At 46.8% G+C, this 18,145-nt stretch overlaps 1 protein-coding gene across 2 annotated transcripts in view; it reads right to left on the reverse strand.

The window, feature by feature from the left end:
• YPEL2 (yippee like 2) overlaps nucleotides 1–17,608 on the reverse strand; it is a 30,132-nt gene extending 12,524 nt beyond the window's left edge. The window contains exons 1-3 of one of the 2 annotated variants that reach the window (XM_015880937.3): nucleotides 17,530–17,608; nucleotides 10,026–10,214; nucleotides 7,186–7,498 (exon numbers count right to left, since the gene is read on the reverse strand). In XM_015880937.3, the coding sequence (XP_015736423.2) occupies nucleotides 7,186–7,302 (117 nt within the window). In that variant the 5' untranslated portion in view covers nucleotides 7,303–7,498; nucleotides 10,026–10,214; nucleotides 17,530–17,608. The remainder of the gene's footprint in view (nucleotides 1–7,185; nucleotides 7,499–10,025; nucleotides 10,215–17,529) is intronic. The other variant, XM_015880936.3, reaches the window with a different exon arrangement.
• Between the last annotated feature and the right edge of the window lie 537 nt (nucleotides 17,609–18,145).

An 18,145-nucleotide genomic window follows, 5' to 3' on the forward strand; every position in this document is an offset into this window, starting at 1 on the left:
TGACGAAGAAATATGTATGTTCCAGTGAACCTACAATTGCTACAGCAGCAGTGTGTTTTTCTTTCCCCTCATTTTTACGTGGGACTGTTTTCCTGGATGGTGACGGCAGCTTGAAGCAACCAACAAAAAAACTATATGGAAAAGGAGTGGCAGGGAAGGGGTAGTGCCCTTTCTTTCCACATTAATTATTGCTACTATATGGGCTTTAGAGATAAACACAAGACAGAACTGGAATGGAAGATGGAAACTGCTAATGCAACAGATATTTAATTAGCAGCATAATAGCAACCGTCCATGGATCAGCAGAACACCATATTCCATTAATGCAGCCACTGAGCTCACAACAGCAGCACAGCTGACACAGAGAGCAGATCTGCTTCTCAGCAAAACCAGTGCGTCCACAGCAGTCCCCTGGATAATAAATGGGAACTCTTATTTCTGCTCAGGTCATCAATTTTAAGGCAGAGGAAGCAGCAGGTGAAAAGAGAGTTACCTCCATAAAGAAAGTGATTGATGAGGAAATCCATTTTTATCCTCCCTGACAAGGATTTCTAAACCATTTTGAATTATTACCTTTTTTGGGGGGGAGTGAAACAGAATGAAATACTTTGAAAATCACACAGCAATTAATTGCTGTATAAATACAATTACATAAGGAGTTTCCTTGGGCTCTCTCTGTTCAGCAGATACATCGTGCCTCAATCAGAGACCTGATCCTGACCGCCTTCCACTCCCATTAAGGCCAGCCAGAATGGAGGGAGCACAGTGACTCGCAGGCTAAGCCCCAGAGGAAGCAATTACACAGGACAAAAATCTAATTTAGGTAGCTGTGCTATGGAACAGGTACTACAAATACTCATTACGCTGCTCAGATTTCATATTCTGACTTTTTCCAGCAAAGGGCACCTTTATTTGTTTATTCTCCCTCTCCCTTTCAAACACAAGCTTTCCAGAGCTGCCAAGACCAGCTTCTGTCACCAGGCTGCAACAGAGGCCAGCAGACACCAGCCCAGCCCCTAACAGCACCCTGGTTGCAGGAGCTCTGCCCAGCCAGGGCTGCCTCCTGGGTAGCACACATAGGGAAGAGGTGCCCATTTTATTTTAAGCTGCATGGAAACCTACTTCAAAGTTTACAGCAGTGAAACAGGAAGCAGAAAGCAAAACAAAACCAAGACCCACTTGTGACTTCTTCCAGAACAGCTTTACTGCTCACCACTTACAGCTTGAATTCCAGCAATACTTACAGCTAAGAACAAAGCTTCAAATAATATCCAATGCAGAATTCATTAGGGAACAAAAGCAGAAAAGCAGGATGCAAAAGCCCCTGGACAGCTGCTAGAAACGTGTGCAAAATGGATAAACCTGGTGGATAAGGAGCTAACAGCAGAATAAATGAACAGAAGCTTACTGTGAAGAGCTGAGCCAGTAAGACTAATGCAATTATGAAATGCATACACTGTGGAGACATTATTGCTGTATGCTGTTCAGTCTGAGGTTGGAACAATGAGACCAGCCCTGTTTCCATTTATAAAACGAGGGTGAAATGTAGAAAAGTACCACAAGAATGATAAAGAACTGGAAAAAAACAATATCTCATTGTAACAGAAAAAGTTGAATCTGTTTAGCCCATCAAAACAGCAATGAAGAGTGACCTGGGTTACTGTATACCAGCAGCTTTTATAGTGAGAAGTAGTAGGCAGTGGATATCTATTTATATATTTTTTAATAATAAAAAGAATGGTCACTGACTAGAAGCACAAGCCAGACAAGTCTAAATTTGATGTCTCCCACCTGTAACATAGTAAGGATGATTAACCACTGGAATATGTGACCAAGGAGAGCAGTGAATTTTCTCTCTTGAAGTCTTCAAATCAAGACTAAATGCTTTTCCAGGATGACATGCTGCAATCATGATGAAACCCACTGGCCTGTGCTAGAAATGATAGCTCCTCCAACCTTAAGAGCTCCTCAGCACCAAGCTGGGAGCTGTTCATATTTGGGAAGAAACAAGACCTACTTTTAAAGGAAGAAGAAACGCGGTGGGATGGAAAATGGTAAGAACTTTATCCCAAAAAGGGAACATACACCTTACCCCACAGTATTTCACTATTCCCCACATTAGAAATGTAGGACTGTTTCCGTTGACTGGTTTTGGAACTTAAATGCTTCTTTTCCTGTTAAAAATACATTTTACAGACACATCACCATCTTAGGGTTATTCTTCAGCTTGAGTGCATGCTCTCCCTCCCCCTTCCCTAAGCAAGTAACTTCATGTCTTCAAGGTGAACTGACAAACAAATGCTGTCCTGGCAGCACTGCTGAATGAGAATTGAGGCTCTGGGAAGTCACACACCGCCTTCCTCATGTGCCCAGAGGAGAAAGACAAAAGCCACAGAGCCTGCCACACACAACACCTATACAAGCTGCAGGGGAATGCTTTGAAGGAGCTAAATTCATACATGAGTTATCTGAAAGCTAGCACCAAAGTCTCATATGCTTTAAGATCCCACAGTTGTAACACAGAGCAAAGTTTGATGCTTTCAATATGCCATAAGGATCACTGAGATTACTGTACCAACAAGCTCAGCAACCTGCTTGCCAGGCATGCACATGTGAAGGGATGCACAGCGACTGGGAGTGAGGTTTGCTTGAGAATCACACAACTCCTGTCTCAAAAGACTGTGAAGAGCTTATAAGTGTACTCTCCAGCTAACCACCCAACCCAGCTGAGGAAGTCAAGCACACACAAGTGTGTTTTTTTTCCCTAAATTCTCTGCTGGCATTGCCACAGCCTTTTGTGTTGAAGGATTTCATGTTCATATGGGTCCCAAGCAGACATCAAAGGAAAGCATTAAACTTCTTAGGCAAGCCTTAGGCCAACTTCAGAGGATACATCACTGCATAATATTTAGCATTTGGATCACAGAAGTGCATGGAAAAAGAAACTGCAAGACGCCCACAAGACATTCCCTACATACTTCCATAATCAGGGACATTTCTGCTGGAGTACTGTTCCCATGGCAGAAAAAAAAAGTCAGCAACCAAGACACCAGTGTGGCTTTATTTGGCCCTTCTGCTCATTCCCATCCTTCTTCACCAGACACATACGAACTCCTATGGAAAAGGACTGACAGTTTGAAAAGCACGCAGCAGGTAGAAACCAGCACTGCATCTGAGAGAGGAAATGCTCTTTACGCTGTTGAACGTCTATCATGTCAGCTGTTCCTCCAGCCACACTAAGGAGTGATGCAGAAGGCAAACATCTCAAGAGAAGCCCATCCACCCACTTCCCAGAGTGGCTGTGCCATTGCTGATTACAGAACACTTTCTTCTTAAAGGTTCTAAAAACCATGAGATGTTTTGCCTAAGAAAGAGAAAACCAGCAAGTACTTTCACTTATAGTTTGGTAACTGGAAACACAAAGCACCGAAATATGCTTTTTAACTACAGCTGCCTGGCATGATATTTGGTTTTTACAGTAAAGCCAAAGGGGATTAGGACATACCGTTCTAATTCACAAGAGCAGACAGCACCTGCTCCAGAGCTTTATCTTCCAAGCAGACTGGAGAAAACAGCAGCATTTCAATGGTACAGCAGGGAAAAGAGGAACAAAGACATTTAGTGACTTACTCAGCGTCACACAGCAACCTGTTTCAGGTCTGGGTTGCGCTCCCAGAGCCTCAGCCCACTCAGGCATCGGAAAAAGCAATGAAATAAGAGTATGAGCTATATTTGGCACTCATTCCTAAATCATCCATTGCTACGAGGGAACAAGAACCTCCACTCATGTTAATGCGAGGCACTGAAGGAAATATAAATGAAAACTAGTTATTCACTCCACCCATCTATCTGATCACCTTCTATTTCCTAAGTCAGTAAAACCTTTCTTGGCCAGACGACCCAGCCCACAATTGGGATCTCATTACAAATCAGACATACTAAACCACTTTCTCCCTTTGGCTGCAAAAGATAAAAGGCCAAGTGCACAGGCAACATTTTAGTAACTGGCTTCATATAACAGTTTCAGATTTTCTTAAAAGCTTCAGCATTGATTATTTTCTTTAAATAGCAATGGGTTATTGAGAAACCTTCCATCCATTTTAATGCACAAGGTTTTCCTGAAGAAGAAAGCAAGAAAATCAGTCCTGCAAAGACACAGTTGTTAAAGAGTTTCTGATATCCAGACCTAGCAAAACACTGAAGCCAACGTTAGCACTGGTGCTGAAGGACTAAGAGGAGAAATACTGAGATGAAAAGGAAATAAAGTATGGGTTGACCCAAAACAATAGTGGGATTCAGCTCCAGTTAGAGATTCAGCCAGCAGCGTGAGCCAGTGCTGCCATTTGTATGTCGCCAAAGGAGCTGAAGGCTCACAGCACGCATAGCGGCACAGCTCTCATGTGGTCTTTGTACAACTGGAGGCAAAACGAATATAGGAATTAATTTCTTTGAGCAAAACCACCAACACCCTGCTGTTACATAAAAGCCTGTTCTCCAGGGAGCGCTTCCAAAGATGGTGTCATTTGGGCTGCTCTGAATCAAGCGACAGCCAGGTTCAAGATGGGATGGATAGACTGCAGCCTGAGACACACCGGTTTGAAATAATCTGTTCCTTTTTCAGTCCTTGCAGTACTTGTTCCTTCCTTCAGTTTGTTAGATTTTCATATGGAAAATGTGTGGGGCAATTCCACCTCCTGGTTCTCAGATGCTAACATAAGCCTGTGATGAAAGCACTGCAGAAGGCCTCGGGGAGATGTTTAAATCCTAACTCAAACAGATAAAAAGATGACTATTTAAGTTTGCCTGGGAAAGTCTCTGCACATATTGGAAACCCCTTGAGGCAGGGACTGCCCTTCTGTTCTCAGTTTAATGGTCCGTTGTACAAATTACGATTGCACAATTATTTTTATAAAGTTTTCAATTACACTAAGAATGTATCTCACTGAGGTTTATAACTGTGAGAAATAAAACCTAAAACCCCAAAGCCTTTGGATTCGAGCTACCCAACCCACTAATACCCCATCAGCAACACTCCTCCAACACTACTACAAGGCTATACCCCTGTCCACAATGAGCAGCTACAAGCACCTCAGCACGCTATAGCTAACACTGCCATAATTCAACACACAGCTTTGTTTCGTGTTTTCAGATCTTTTCTTCTACATTCATATTTTAGCAGTCACATTCCTGGGCAGATCCTGCATGTCTTAATGACTGGAAGCTCAAATTCCAAGCAGGGTGTAGTGGTATTGCCCTGCTGGAAGCTACTTACCTGCAAATCTGGCTGCACTGCACACAGGAACATAAGGGGCACAGACGTGGAACAAGGAGGAGAAGTAAGTGTCAAAGGTGAAACCAGTGGGCACACATTGCCATGTGTTCTCCCTTGCTCAGAACTAGGCATGTTGGGAAGAGCAAAGCACAAATTCTGACCTACAATGAACGCAGAAAGTAAAACCCATCTCCTTCTTTATATGAGTCTCAGCACAAAATCCAGCTTGCAACAACTCTCCCAGTGAAGGGGCAGGGGAGTGACTACCTCATTTCACAAATACCAGAACTGAGCACAGGAGCAAAGGCCTGAAGGCACCCTGCTGGTCTGAGAGGAAGACTGTGCTTCACACCCAGACCTGGGCACAAACTGCTAACTCTGCTGTTGACATTAACATTTCAAAACCTCTTTCTGTTGTGGAAATGTACAACCTCCTCCTCTTAAAAACCTGGAGGCTTTACAGCCCTCCTCTGCTGAGAACCACTACCCCTGTACAGGAACAAGAAGAGCCCCCAAGAGGCCCAGAATGACTCAGATGTGGTAGCCTTAGAGGAGGCTTGCCTACAGAAGCTGAAAAAAAAAAACCCAAAACTGTAGCAGTCTGCAATAATTCATAGCCGAATGCTGAAATTCAACTGTTAGGCACAGAGATAAAACATCACAGAGGTGCACATCAGCCCAACCAGGCAACAACCGAAAGAAAAAGAGGCAGCCTCCAATGGAAGGCCATACATCTGAGCACCTAACATAAAGAATCTGAGAGGATCTTTCCAGCTGAACAAGCAGTGCCCTTGATGCAAGGTGACACATTCTTATCTTCTCTGTGCAAACAGGAAGGGTGAAGCATGACACCCTTTCCACCAGGCAAAGCACCTCTGTGCCTTGTGATCCTGCCCTCTCTCTTAAGGCTGCTCCAGAAGCTAAACTCATTTAAGTTGCACACACACATACATACACACAGAGCTCGAGTGCAATTTCCTCTCATCTCAGCTAATAAATCTTACAGTGTGTCTGCTTTTTTTCTGAACACATACTTTATGAGTTGAATAAACTTTATGGAAGAGTTGATTGCCAAGGCAGCCAAAAGCTGGAAACCTGATGCTTGACCACAGCCAGGCACAACAGGCTCCAGAAAAGTTTAGCAGCAGCTTTTGCACCTCTGAGCTTCTCTAACTCGCTGCTCCCCCTGCAAAGACCCCTAAACTTACTGGCTCTGAATGCTTCTCATTCAGTTTATCCTCAAGACTCTTCCCTTTGTGGTTGAGAAATCTTAAGACAAAACAGCATCCTTCCAACCTTACCAGCACAGAGCACAGCCCAGCATCCATCCCTTGCATTTTCTCTGCAGATTTTTTTAGTTTGGAAGCTGTCAAAACGATGTGGATTTGAGCAACAACTCAACAGTCTTTGGAAAGACATCTAACATTTCAGTAGAAGCATCAGCAAATCTTCCCTTAAGTAAAGGCTTTAGGGAAGTTGCCTGGAACAGATCAATATTCCACAGAGAAAACACTTCCAGGCACTTCTACAACTCCTGATCATGCAACAACCCTTTGGCAATGCTGACAAGCATGTACACAAACAAGTACAGGGGGAAGGCAACTTGCAGTCCTAGCCATCAGTTAATGCAGTTTTACAGCTGGAAATGAGGGAGAAGCCAATATCATGGGAACAAACAGACCCTTCCCCCCCAGGAAGCACTCTAAGGACTCCCAGTTTGGAAACCCATCCCCTGCAGCTATTTTCCAAGTGACTTAAAACAAAAACAGCAGCTCATATACAGATCCTGTAGCCTAAAAGCCCATCTTCTGAGCAGAAACCATTAGCACTGGTGAAGGCCAGGCACATATACAGAGACTGATCTGCAGCATGAGCAAATGGACTGCACCCACAGGGTGAGGTCACGTACGTACCTTGGAAATGAGTTCATCATGGTTAGCAAGATGAGCCCTGCAGTGAATGCAGCTGTAGGTCCTGTGGCATGAAGGCAGATATGCCTGGAAAGTCTTGGACCTTGTCATCTTCACCATTGGAGCCACCGAGCGCTGCGTGAACTCCGGGGTAGCCCAGGAGGCACTGCCGCAGGACGGGTCACACGGGAAACACCGGAAGACACAGGTAAAGGCCGTGGTTTGGCAGGGGATGGGTGTGGGGCAGGCTCCACACGCTGGTGACAGCTTCAGAGGAAGAGATTCAGGTCTAGGGAACGGAGAACTTCACATAAACCTGTGTTTAAAACAGAGCAGAGATGGAACACTGAGCACAGGTGTTGTAATGTGAGCTATGGTGGTCTCCTGGCCAAGAGTCGGATGGCAAGCATGGAGGAGTGAGCTGCCAGGGACAAGTGTGCTGTCTGTGGGTCAGACCAACACACATTCATGCCTGCTGGCTGCCTGCCCTCATATCTTCCCACTGCTGCTATCTACCATCTTCCTATCACTCAAGCACTCACAGTCTCTATTCATCCTTCCAACACTTAATGGATTAGGAAAGAATTACAGGAATAGGAAGGTGCTAAAAAGCTCATTTTCATCAAGTCTTGTCTCCCAGATGCCCCAGGGAACAGCACACATCCAGGCTCAGCACTGCAGCAGCCCAGGGAGCAGCCAGGCTCCAGCAGATCCTGAGAAAGCTGGGCCCGGTGCTGTGCAACACAGCACTCTGGGCTGCAGGAAGGCTGGGAGCAGAGCTTGGGCTTCCTCTGCCACCAGCAAGTGCACGACTCACCAAACCAGTTCTGCCCTCCCATCTGCTCCAGCTTCCACACGGGAAATGGAGGATTACTTCATTGTGCTCATCTTTGTAATTTACTGTGAGCTCTGAAGGCAGGAGTTACTCCACCAACTGCACTCTAGTGGCTTTCCCCCCCCCCCCCCCATCAGAACATCTGACAGCAGCCAAAGTGAGGAGCAGCCTCCAAGACTACCCCAATAACAGGGGACACAGCTACGAATCCTATTCAGGATGCAAACACCCATTTACTACCCAACATTATCCGACAGAATCTGCTAGGCAGCTCAAGCCTGGGTCATTTTGCTGGCAGAAATCAGTTTTTCAGATCCTGCACCCACAAACCTTACCAGGTAACAAACACCTCCCTGGAGGATGAAGGCAGCAGCAGAAGTGAAGCATCTCCCCTCCCTGCCCAGTACATGGTGTGCATGCATGCTCCAGAAACCAACCATGGGCTCTGGCTGCTCCTTCCCTGAGGATTTTCCCTTCCATACAATATGTGATTGTGTTCACTTCCTGAGTCTGCACTTTGTGTGTCAAATACTGCAACAACCCCCTCACTTAAAATAAATGAAAAACCCAAAAGAACCCCATCACCTAAACCTGACCTGCAACGGAAATTTCTGAAGGGAACAAAACAGAAAAGCAGAAAAGCTTAAAGCTGGTCTCTAAGCCAGCGTGTGTAACTGCCCTGAAGTGTATCTGATTATCTTCCAGGTTACAGTAAAGCCAGCTGAGGTCCCTACAGCACCAGAAGAAATCCCTGGAGCCTGCATGCTGAGCTGGCTGTGCTGCAGCCCACCAGGACGGGCAGCCCCAGGCACAGCCCCAACAAAGCACCAAGCTCAGGGTTCACAGCACTGCAGGGCTCAGACAATTTTAAGCAAATGTATGTCTCTGTTTGCTAAAGGGGAAACTGCTCCATCAGAGTGAGATGGAAACAAATATGTTTATTGGGGAATTGAAGGCAGGATCCAAGAGAACTGCAGCAGGACGTGGCCCTGCAGAACTCCTGCCTACTTACAAAGCAGCACATCAGACTGAAAGAGCAGTAAGAATCAGGCTGTGAATCCATTACTGCTGCCTGCTGGAAAGCTTCATGCATGAGCACTGTCAGACACATATGCAACAACAAAAAAATCCACCCAAAACTCATCACCTTGATACCAAAGCACCATTTATGGAAAGCTCTGTCTCTTAACACTTCTGTTCCTAAATCTTCTTGTCATTGCTGAAAAGGAAGATTCAAGGCATCCAAGACTTATTATGCTTCTGAAGGCATTAGTCTCCAGACCTACTGTAGGCTGGGCAGCCCTGCAGAACCTGCCTTGTGTACACAGCTTCCCAGCACAGTACTGCAAGCATTACACTGGGGAGCTGCCATAGACACACATAGCCAGCATTTAGCACAGCCCAACACTCACCACAGTATGGTCAACAGGAGGTAGGCATGGTAAGCCAACCTGATACTTGGTTTGTTGGTTTAGGCTTTATTTCCCCCCCCCCCAAAAAAAATATTTTTTCCTGCTTTTCAGAAGGCAGCTCCTCCTCCACTCAAATAGGAAGAAAGATTCTTACTCATCCTGCAAATTGCTGATAAAGCCCATCTATCACCATCATAATAGTCAGCACTTACATGGCACTTTTCATCCTTAAAGCTCTTTGCAAACTCTAACTAATCAGATTAACCTTTTGCAATTAAAGTTATAGCTAGAGCTCTGGAAGGCCCATCCTGACACAGAAGGGCTCACTCCCCAGCTTGTCAGAAACAAAACCTGTCCCTGTTGAGGCAGAAAGGCTCTGTCAGGGGTGGAATTGACCATCCTGTGCCCTGTTTGGTGCACAGCTGCATCTCTGGACCTAAGCAGACCAGAACGGGGGCCAAAAATGACCAGATTCCAAGGCAAAGCGGTGACAGAAAGCAACAGCTTGCAGCAGACAGACCAGCTGAGGAACAAGCAAGATTTCACCTGACTTCTGAATGAGCAAACAGACTGACAAAACCCACGTTTACACTGACCTCATCAAACAGTGTGATCTCTCTCTTTCCTCCCTCTTCTACACGATGAGCAGGTAAACACACCAGCCAGCAGCTCTACTACTCCTCTCCCAGGTTGCTGTGCCAAACATTTCTTTTCCCCATCAGCTGCCCACCACTGTAACAACTCAGTGCTGCAGCACTACAGTCTGAAAGCACTCCACAGGAACCCTGCAAGCCAAATGGAGACACAAACAATTCCCAGCCAGAATAACGTCAGAGGAATGTCTTATTTGTTGTTTGCTGACCTAAGCATCAGTGCTCTGGAACAATGAGTAGAACAGGAAAAACTACAGCTATATGGTATCATAGAGAAACCAACAGCGCACATACACAACCTGCTGCATGCTCCTTTCTGCACAAATATTTCACGAGAACTTGTTCATTTGACCTCATAACATCTTTAATGTCAGCAAAAACACGCCTGTCAGAAGGAGACAAATTGAAGTGAGAAGGTATCTGGGGACAGATTGAGATGAATTGTGATTCTTGTTCTCAGTGCTGTGCTGAGAAGGCAAAACAAAAGGGTGGCTTCGCTAAAGGCAGAGGAGAAAACAGATCTGGGAAGTAAAGCCTTGATGAGAAACCTGGCTGAGATGCTAAGTAAGAAACCACCTTGAAGATAAACAACTAAAAACTCGAGAAGAACTCCATACATCATACAAGCATTGCCTTTAAAAAGAATAATAATAAAAAAGCTTTGATGACTTAATTATTGTGCCCATTACCATTAGAGAGATGAGAATCTGCATTCTGCATAATCCAATATTTGTCTTTTATAGTTCAAGAGGAATCTCATTTTGGAATGTATGCAACCAAGTCAGTGGAACAGAAATTTGTATGTATTAATTAACCTGCAAGCAGTCAGAAAACTGAGACAAAAGGAATGAATTCTAAGGAAAAGCTTATCTGCATCATCATCTACTGAGGCAAACAGTGAGGATCAGCCACAGAAGCACTGGAGAGCACTGCGCATGTCACAGCTGCCCTGCCTAGTCCTGCAAAGTCAGATATCAACCCATGAAGAAAAAACCCCATGACATGTTGCTATTCAGCCAGCTTTCAGCTCAGCACTCACCCTTCATCTGCCTAGCAGCCACTTCTCATATTAAGCTGCTCAGTAATTCAGGAAACACAAAAAAGGAGAAAGGCGAAGGCTGTGCCAAATGCTGGCTACGTGAGGTTACTGTTGGTACAAGCCCATATGCCACAGCAGCAGAGAACAAAGGCTGTTATACAGCCTCGTTTTGCATGAAACCCATGTGCAGTGCAGCCCAGAGGCAAGTGTTCCTGCTCACTCCGAGAGGACAAACAGCAGGTCTGTTGGGTTTGAGGGTTTGTATTACAGATTATTTGCTTTTTAAGACTTTAGCTGGTAAAATGCTTAGCAGAACACAGCAAATGCCACAGAAAGCTGCCTGGAGCTGTGCTGAAAAAGCCCATCTGTCTGGAAACCCAACCTTCCTCCTTTGGTGTCTCTTCTCATTAACATAGGAAGAACTAGAGATGTACTTATGCTGAGTGTAATTAGAGCACGGGGGAATCAGACTAGGGAGTTCTTTGTTTCCACGAGGTCACCAACCTTAGCAGCCAACACTGCTCCAGGTTCTTAGCACAGTTTTAATAAAAGGCTTGAGGCAAGCACATGTACTTATCAGTGCTTTCTTCACGTGGAAACTACCTGCACAGTGCTTAATGCATTGCAGCTTGAGAGAGGCTGGTCTCTAACACAACACACTAAGAGGGCGGGCTGGGTTCTCCCATTCCCTACAGGATCAGTGTCAGAAGTGCAGATGCTGAAGCTCCAGAGAGCTGGCAGAGCTGGGAATGTTTGTACTCAGATGATGCAGTTCTGCAGTGAGGATCCTGGGGTGGTCTGGGAGACTCACACCACAGCATCAGCTTTGGAAAGTTGAAGCCAGATGTGAAGATAGCAATAGATTATATATGTAGTCAAAGGCCCTGAAAGAGAGGGTGACCATCTTGACATTAAACTTGGGACATGATGGAAAAACAATAAAATATGCTTAAGTAAAATATGGGGGTAACACTCCCCTACTTCTTCAGCATCTGAAATGCACCAATTTCAAACACTTGGTAAGAACTACCAGCATTGCTGCCATGGTCAATAGAAATCATTACTGATACTCTTCCAGCTCATTCTCCAACCCCTGCAAGCCCACAGAGAAAGGAAATTAACAGTGAAACAACAGACCACATTTACCTTTACTTTGTCCAGATTCAAGCACAGAATTGCACTACAGAACAGCACGGAGCAGGTTTCTCCCTTAGATCACCTTCAATGGAAAACAGACCTCATTCCTGTTATTCCTCTGGACACATCCCCATGAGCCACTCATCTCGGAGGGCCCTGACTCCCTCACCCACAGTCTGCAGCCAGTCCACACCCCAGGAAGCACTCTGTGACCCTGGGAAAAAGCATCTGCAGAGGTGGATGGAAATAAACCACACTGACACCAAAAACACCGCAGACAACCGTCACGTAACCACTAGAGGGCATCGAGAGGAGATGCAGAAAGCAGCAATCCGGTGCTGCCTGGCCATCATGAATCAGGGATGAGCACATCAACCACGCTGCACCTGCCATGTTCCACACAGCTCGTCAGGAAAAGCCTCGGTTACAGCTCTGCTATCCGTGCTAACAACATCACCGTGCTTGTATCGATCAAAGGAGCAAACAGCAAATCTTCACATCTCACTTAGGTTAACACTGCCCCCCCCCCCCCCCCCAAAAGCCTGTTAGTTTGGAGATTCAATCAAATTAGATGGGGGGGAGGGAAGGTATAAAAGAAGCCAACATCCAAAATAGTGCATTTTTAGGAGCCCAGATGCAATGGTGTCACTACAAGTAGCTCCAGAGGATGGCTGCATTCTCAGCAGAACCTGTTTTGTATTGAGCTACAGCCCATGACTGACTGGAAACAAAACAAACAGGTTAAAGTACCTCAGCAAGATGCTGTACAGACGTGGCTGCAGACGAGCAGGAGAACTTGCTGGATTTATTGACAGGGCTGGACTCAGCCCATTCTGGCCCACCAAGCATCAGAATTGCTAACTCATCTCACTCTGCACAACAGGACAAAGCATCCTGATCAAAACAACCCGATCCAATGCATTATGGGCACCACAACGAAAGGCAAGGGAGAAAAATAAACCTGGAAGGAAAAAAAAAAACATCCAGAAAATGCTTCTCTCTACAATGTCATCAGTTCAAAAAGATGCAGGAAAGCCAGGACAGACACCATCTCACACAGCTGCCTTCAAAATTAGCCACCATTTCTGGGCCTGCCTCTCAAGGCTCAGCCTCTGCCAGGAGAATGACTGACACTCCTGCCTGAATTCTCATCCCACTTGCCTGCGAGTTGCCTGGCAGCAGCATCTTTGCAATGCAGAAGAGCCTGCGCTGCTGAGGACAGGCAGCTCATCAGGCATCAAAGCTGCTCGCTGCCCACCTGCGCCTGGCAGGTACCGTCATGGCTGAGCTCCACCATCAGTCACAACAGATACCAGCATCGCTTTGCCAAGCTGGAGGAGGACATATAGATGCAGGAAAGCAGCACGGCAGCCTGGACAGATTTGGAACAAGGCAGCGCTTCCTTTTGCTCCTACCAGCAAATCCCACTTGTGCCACAAATAAATAAAAGCTGCACGCTGAACCCGTTTAAAACACAAACAACTCCCTATTTCCTCCTTTATATTTCAAGAGAAGTCATACCAGCATCCTACACTGAGGGATGGACGTCCTGCCTCCAGACTGGCCGGGTACATCCAATGCAGCAGGGCAAGGGAGCAGCCTCAGCTCATGCACACAGCAAGATGCAGCTCTCAACCCACAGCCATATTCCTGCTGAAGAAAGCTGTGTGTTCAACACGATGGTGCACATGGAAAATATTATGCTCTGCTAAAGTTATACATATCTATCTATATATATATATGTCACACATACATATACACCCTACAAAACAGAGGGCCCCGTCGCTTTGGGCTTGCACTGCCCATTAATGTGTGCTATGGGAGAGTCAATGACTTTTTAACCAGATCTTTTTTTCCTAACTAATGCAAAGAATAACAACCCAAATTCTGACCAACCTCCTTCAGAAACACCTCCTTCTATGCAGCAGCCACATTAACAAGGTACATATTTTATTCCCATGGCAGCTCAGCCATCTTTCTTCTAGCTCACATTTCCATTGGCAGCACAAAGCACCTACAGCAAGGGAGAAAATTCAAGTGAAGGCTTACAGCTCCAATCTTCACATATGACAAATACTTTATAACCAAGCTGAGTTTAAATGGTCAAGTCAGCTGTTACCCTACCAGTCTGTGGTTCAATTCCTCCTGGATATCCTCACCAGCCTGTGCAGTGCTGCCAAGGTATGTGAGCTGACTCGCCTCCCCATAGTTCTGTGCCCACAGACAAATGCTTCTGCTGGGAGTTCCTGGGATTCTCATTAAATCTTTTCCTTAGTTAATAATTAACTCTTTTTGTGTGTCTGTATGTGAGGCTGGACAATCCGTTTTTAATACCACGTAGCTTGAGCCATCCTCTACTAATATTTCATCAGTGAAACTTCAATCTGGCAGAGTTCTGAGGCTGAGCTGTGCAATCCCCAGGTCACACCACTCTACATTTTTCTCCTCATAACGAAGTCGCTGCCAATGTGAAACAGGAGAAGCGACAGCGCAGCCCTGACATGGCTCTGCCTTCCCCCTCAGAGGATCAAAACCTCTGAAGGGCAAACTCAAAGCATCCTCCTCAGCTTTTCCAACTTTGAATAGCCTTAGCAAGACCTGGGGAGGTCAGTTCTGCACAAATGCAACCACAGCCAGTTGAAAAGGTACGTATTTTTGTGAGTCAGCAGAACATCCCTCCTTCTAATACGCTGTAACAATGCTGGAACAGGCGTGGAGAAGCCACGTCCAGGCAGACATGTAAGCAGGCCCAAGGACCGGAAGGCAGCACGCACAGGTCGCATTCCCACCACTGCCAGTGACTCACATCGCCTGACACTGCCATTCATTAAAGCAAGAGTGAAGTAGGGATAATAGCTATTTACTAAAAACAGAGGAGCGTGATTAGCTTTAATTAGCACTGTCAAGTGACTTGAGATTGTCAGGTACAAGATGTGGGAGAGCTAAGTCTTATTAATTACGTTACTTCCTGCAGCCTTAAGTGGCTTGGCCAGTCCAGCCACACTTCCGATGCGACGTCCTGCCCCGGTGAGGGTGCTCAGACAGGTCTGGCACAACCAGAACAAGGCAGCAAGCAGCTCACACACTGCAGGGCCGCTGCCTGGGCAGCATTTTCTCCTCCCATCAGAAGCCAAGCTACAGAAAGGCTTTGTTTCTGTAAGAAGTAGTCCAGGTGCTCAGCTGGCATCGCAGCACCAGCTGATGCGCTGATCTTCAGATAAAGATGTGTTCTAAGGAAATGAAAAGTCCTCAAGTGAGAGTAGTCAGGTCTCTTCTGTGGACCTGCCTTGACTTCAGGAAGGAAAAGAAAACATGCCCCTTGCCTTTTGTTGCTGTCATTAGATCTAGAAGACAAGACCTCAGCGGTAACAAGCACAGAAAAGAGGGAACAAACCAAAGGACTGGCTTAGAGAACAGAAAGGAAGCCGTATGTTTTGCAGCGGTTTCAAAGTGATAAACACATTCTGCTTTGCAATTCTGCCTCGCACCTCAACAATCAGCTTCAAAGCAGCTAACAAATAACTCTCAATAACTCAATTTTTCCACTTAAAGCTCCACGTTGCGATCACTCATGAATTCCACTCTGTTTAATTTCAAGCTAACAAAGCTCCTCCAGCTCAGCTCACAACCAGAGCACAGTGAAGGCCTGGTTTTATTGACTTTTCTTCAAGAGCCTTTTACACACATGGCAAAAGGTAAAACCATGATGCAAGAACAATAAACAAATGTTTTTCCACTCCTCCGCAATCCTCGTAATGCTTGTATAGCATCACACCAGATCGAGGAGCTCCCACTTTCTAAAAAGCTACACCAGAGTGACCAGTTTCTTAATTAAATCCTCTCCCAGCAGCAGGTATTCATTCATCCACGAGCCTTTGAGGGAATGTGGAACTACAGGTAGCAACGCTGCCTTTGCAGAGCAGCCCTGACTCAACTGCCCACACCAAGCAGCAAGGAAATCACTTAGTCAAGATCTGTGATCCAGAGGACACAAGGGAGATCAGTGACCAGCAGCTTTACCAGCTGTTCCAACACTGGCATCATGAAAGAGAACCTGCAAGAAAAGTTAAATAATAATAATAATAAAGAAGTGCTGGACATCATTGCTATTCCCAGTGTTATCTGAAGGTACCAAGGGTTCACTTTTAAATATTTGGGTTTTTTCTTCCACTCCCCCAATAGGAGAAATGAACATCCTTTCAATTCCCCATTCAAGCACTGCCATTACACAGCAAACAGGGTTTAAAGGAAACCAGAGGCGTGGATCCCATCACAGTGAAGGCTTCAACAAAATACACAGGGGTGCTCTGCAAGCATGAAGTCACCAAACACATCCTATCCAGAATCCCCTCATGCACCGTAAGTGCAGCTCTCAGCATCTGCTCTTTTCCAACCTCCTAACTCAGCAAAGCTACCCAGCCTAAGCTTTAAGTAACTGTAACCGCATTAGCATTAAATCCTTATTGGGAGCACAGCACTGGGAGGCACTGCGTGAGGCCAGGCACAGCTCCCAGCCCTGAGCACACAGAGGGAGCAGAGGTGACGGAGCAGCGAGGTCAGATTCAGCTGTAGGGACAGAGGGCAAAACTTCTTTTCCTTTTTAGGTTGGATGTCAGGGGGAAGTTCTTCACTAGGAGAGTGGTGAGGGCCTGGAACAGGCTGCACAGGGAGGTTGTGGATGCCCCGTCCTTGGAGGTGTTCAAGGCCAGGTTGGACGGGGCCCTGGGCAACCTGATCTAGTAAAGGTGTATGTTTGGTGGCCCTGCCAGGCAGGGGGTTGGAACTACATGATCCTTGAGGTCCCTTCCAACCCGGGTCATTCTGTGATTTTCCTACACCTGCAACTGCGCTTGAAACTGAAAAAATAAAATAAAATCAAGTAGAATACAAGACAACGATAACAAAACACCGATTCTTTTAGATTCCAGATTCAACACCACAACCTTCAGACCCGGTGCTTCCTCCTGCCATCCCCTAATGGTGTATCCGGACCGAACCCAACACTCCAGCACACAAAGGACCGGCCCTTCACCCCACACCCTGCGGGCTCCTCCCTCACACCCTGTGATCCCCCACACCCCCAGCCCATCACACGGGCCCTACAGGCCGCACAGCCCAGCCGTGCTGCAGCGCCGCGCTCCCACCCCCACAGCCGTTCTCCCCCGTTCCCACCCGCCCCTCTTTCCCCCCTGCAGGAAGCGGCTGGTTGTGGCGCAGCTCTCGGTCCCTCGCCCTCCATCCCCGCTCCCATCCCCGTCCCCCCTCACTCACTCTCCGCGTTGCGGCCCCTCGTAACGCGTCGCTCTGTCGCGGCCCACCCGCCGCACGCAGCCCCGCAGCGCACTCCCCCTCCCACCGGCGTCCTCACCTTATAAGAGCGCCCGCCCTCCCCGACGGCTGCGAGCGGCACCTCCGCTGACCAATCACCTCTCGCTGGCACATAGCAACAACCAGTTGATTGGTTAGAGCCGGCCGCAGCCCATTTTTTCCCCACCAATCAGAGCGCGGGGCAGAGGGGCGCTCCCGCCCCCCCCCAACCCGCCGCCGTCGGGCTCGCGCAGGCAGCAGCTGGGAGGCGGCAGCCAATAGGAGCGCGAGGCGGCAGCCAATCAGAGCCGAGCTGTGGGTGCAGCGTGAGGGGGAATAACAAACAGCGCCGCGGGCTCTTAAAGGGGCAGGCACCTGCAGCAAGGCGGTATGTAATAGCGGTATATAATAGCGATATAGAATAGCGATATATAAATCGAGCTGTTGGGTGATAAACGTGGGAAAGGCCCATTATCCAGGGGGTTCTCAGCCGTAGGATTGTTAACCAGGTGCAGCTGGTCAAAGAAAGACGCTTTAATTTAGCAGCAAATAAACGTTTTCCCCCACTCGCAGCACAGCA

The sequence above is a fragment of the Coturnix japonica genome, chromosome 22 (assembly GCF_054131305.1).
Source record: "Coturnix japonica strain WE chromosome 22, WE-NBRP24, whole genome shotgun sequence".
Lineage (NCBI taxonomy): Eukaryota > Metazoa > Chordata > Aves > Galliformes > Phasianidae > Coturnix > Coturnix japonica.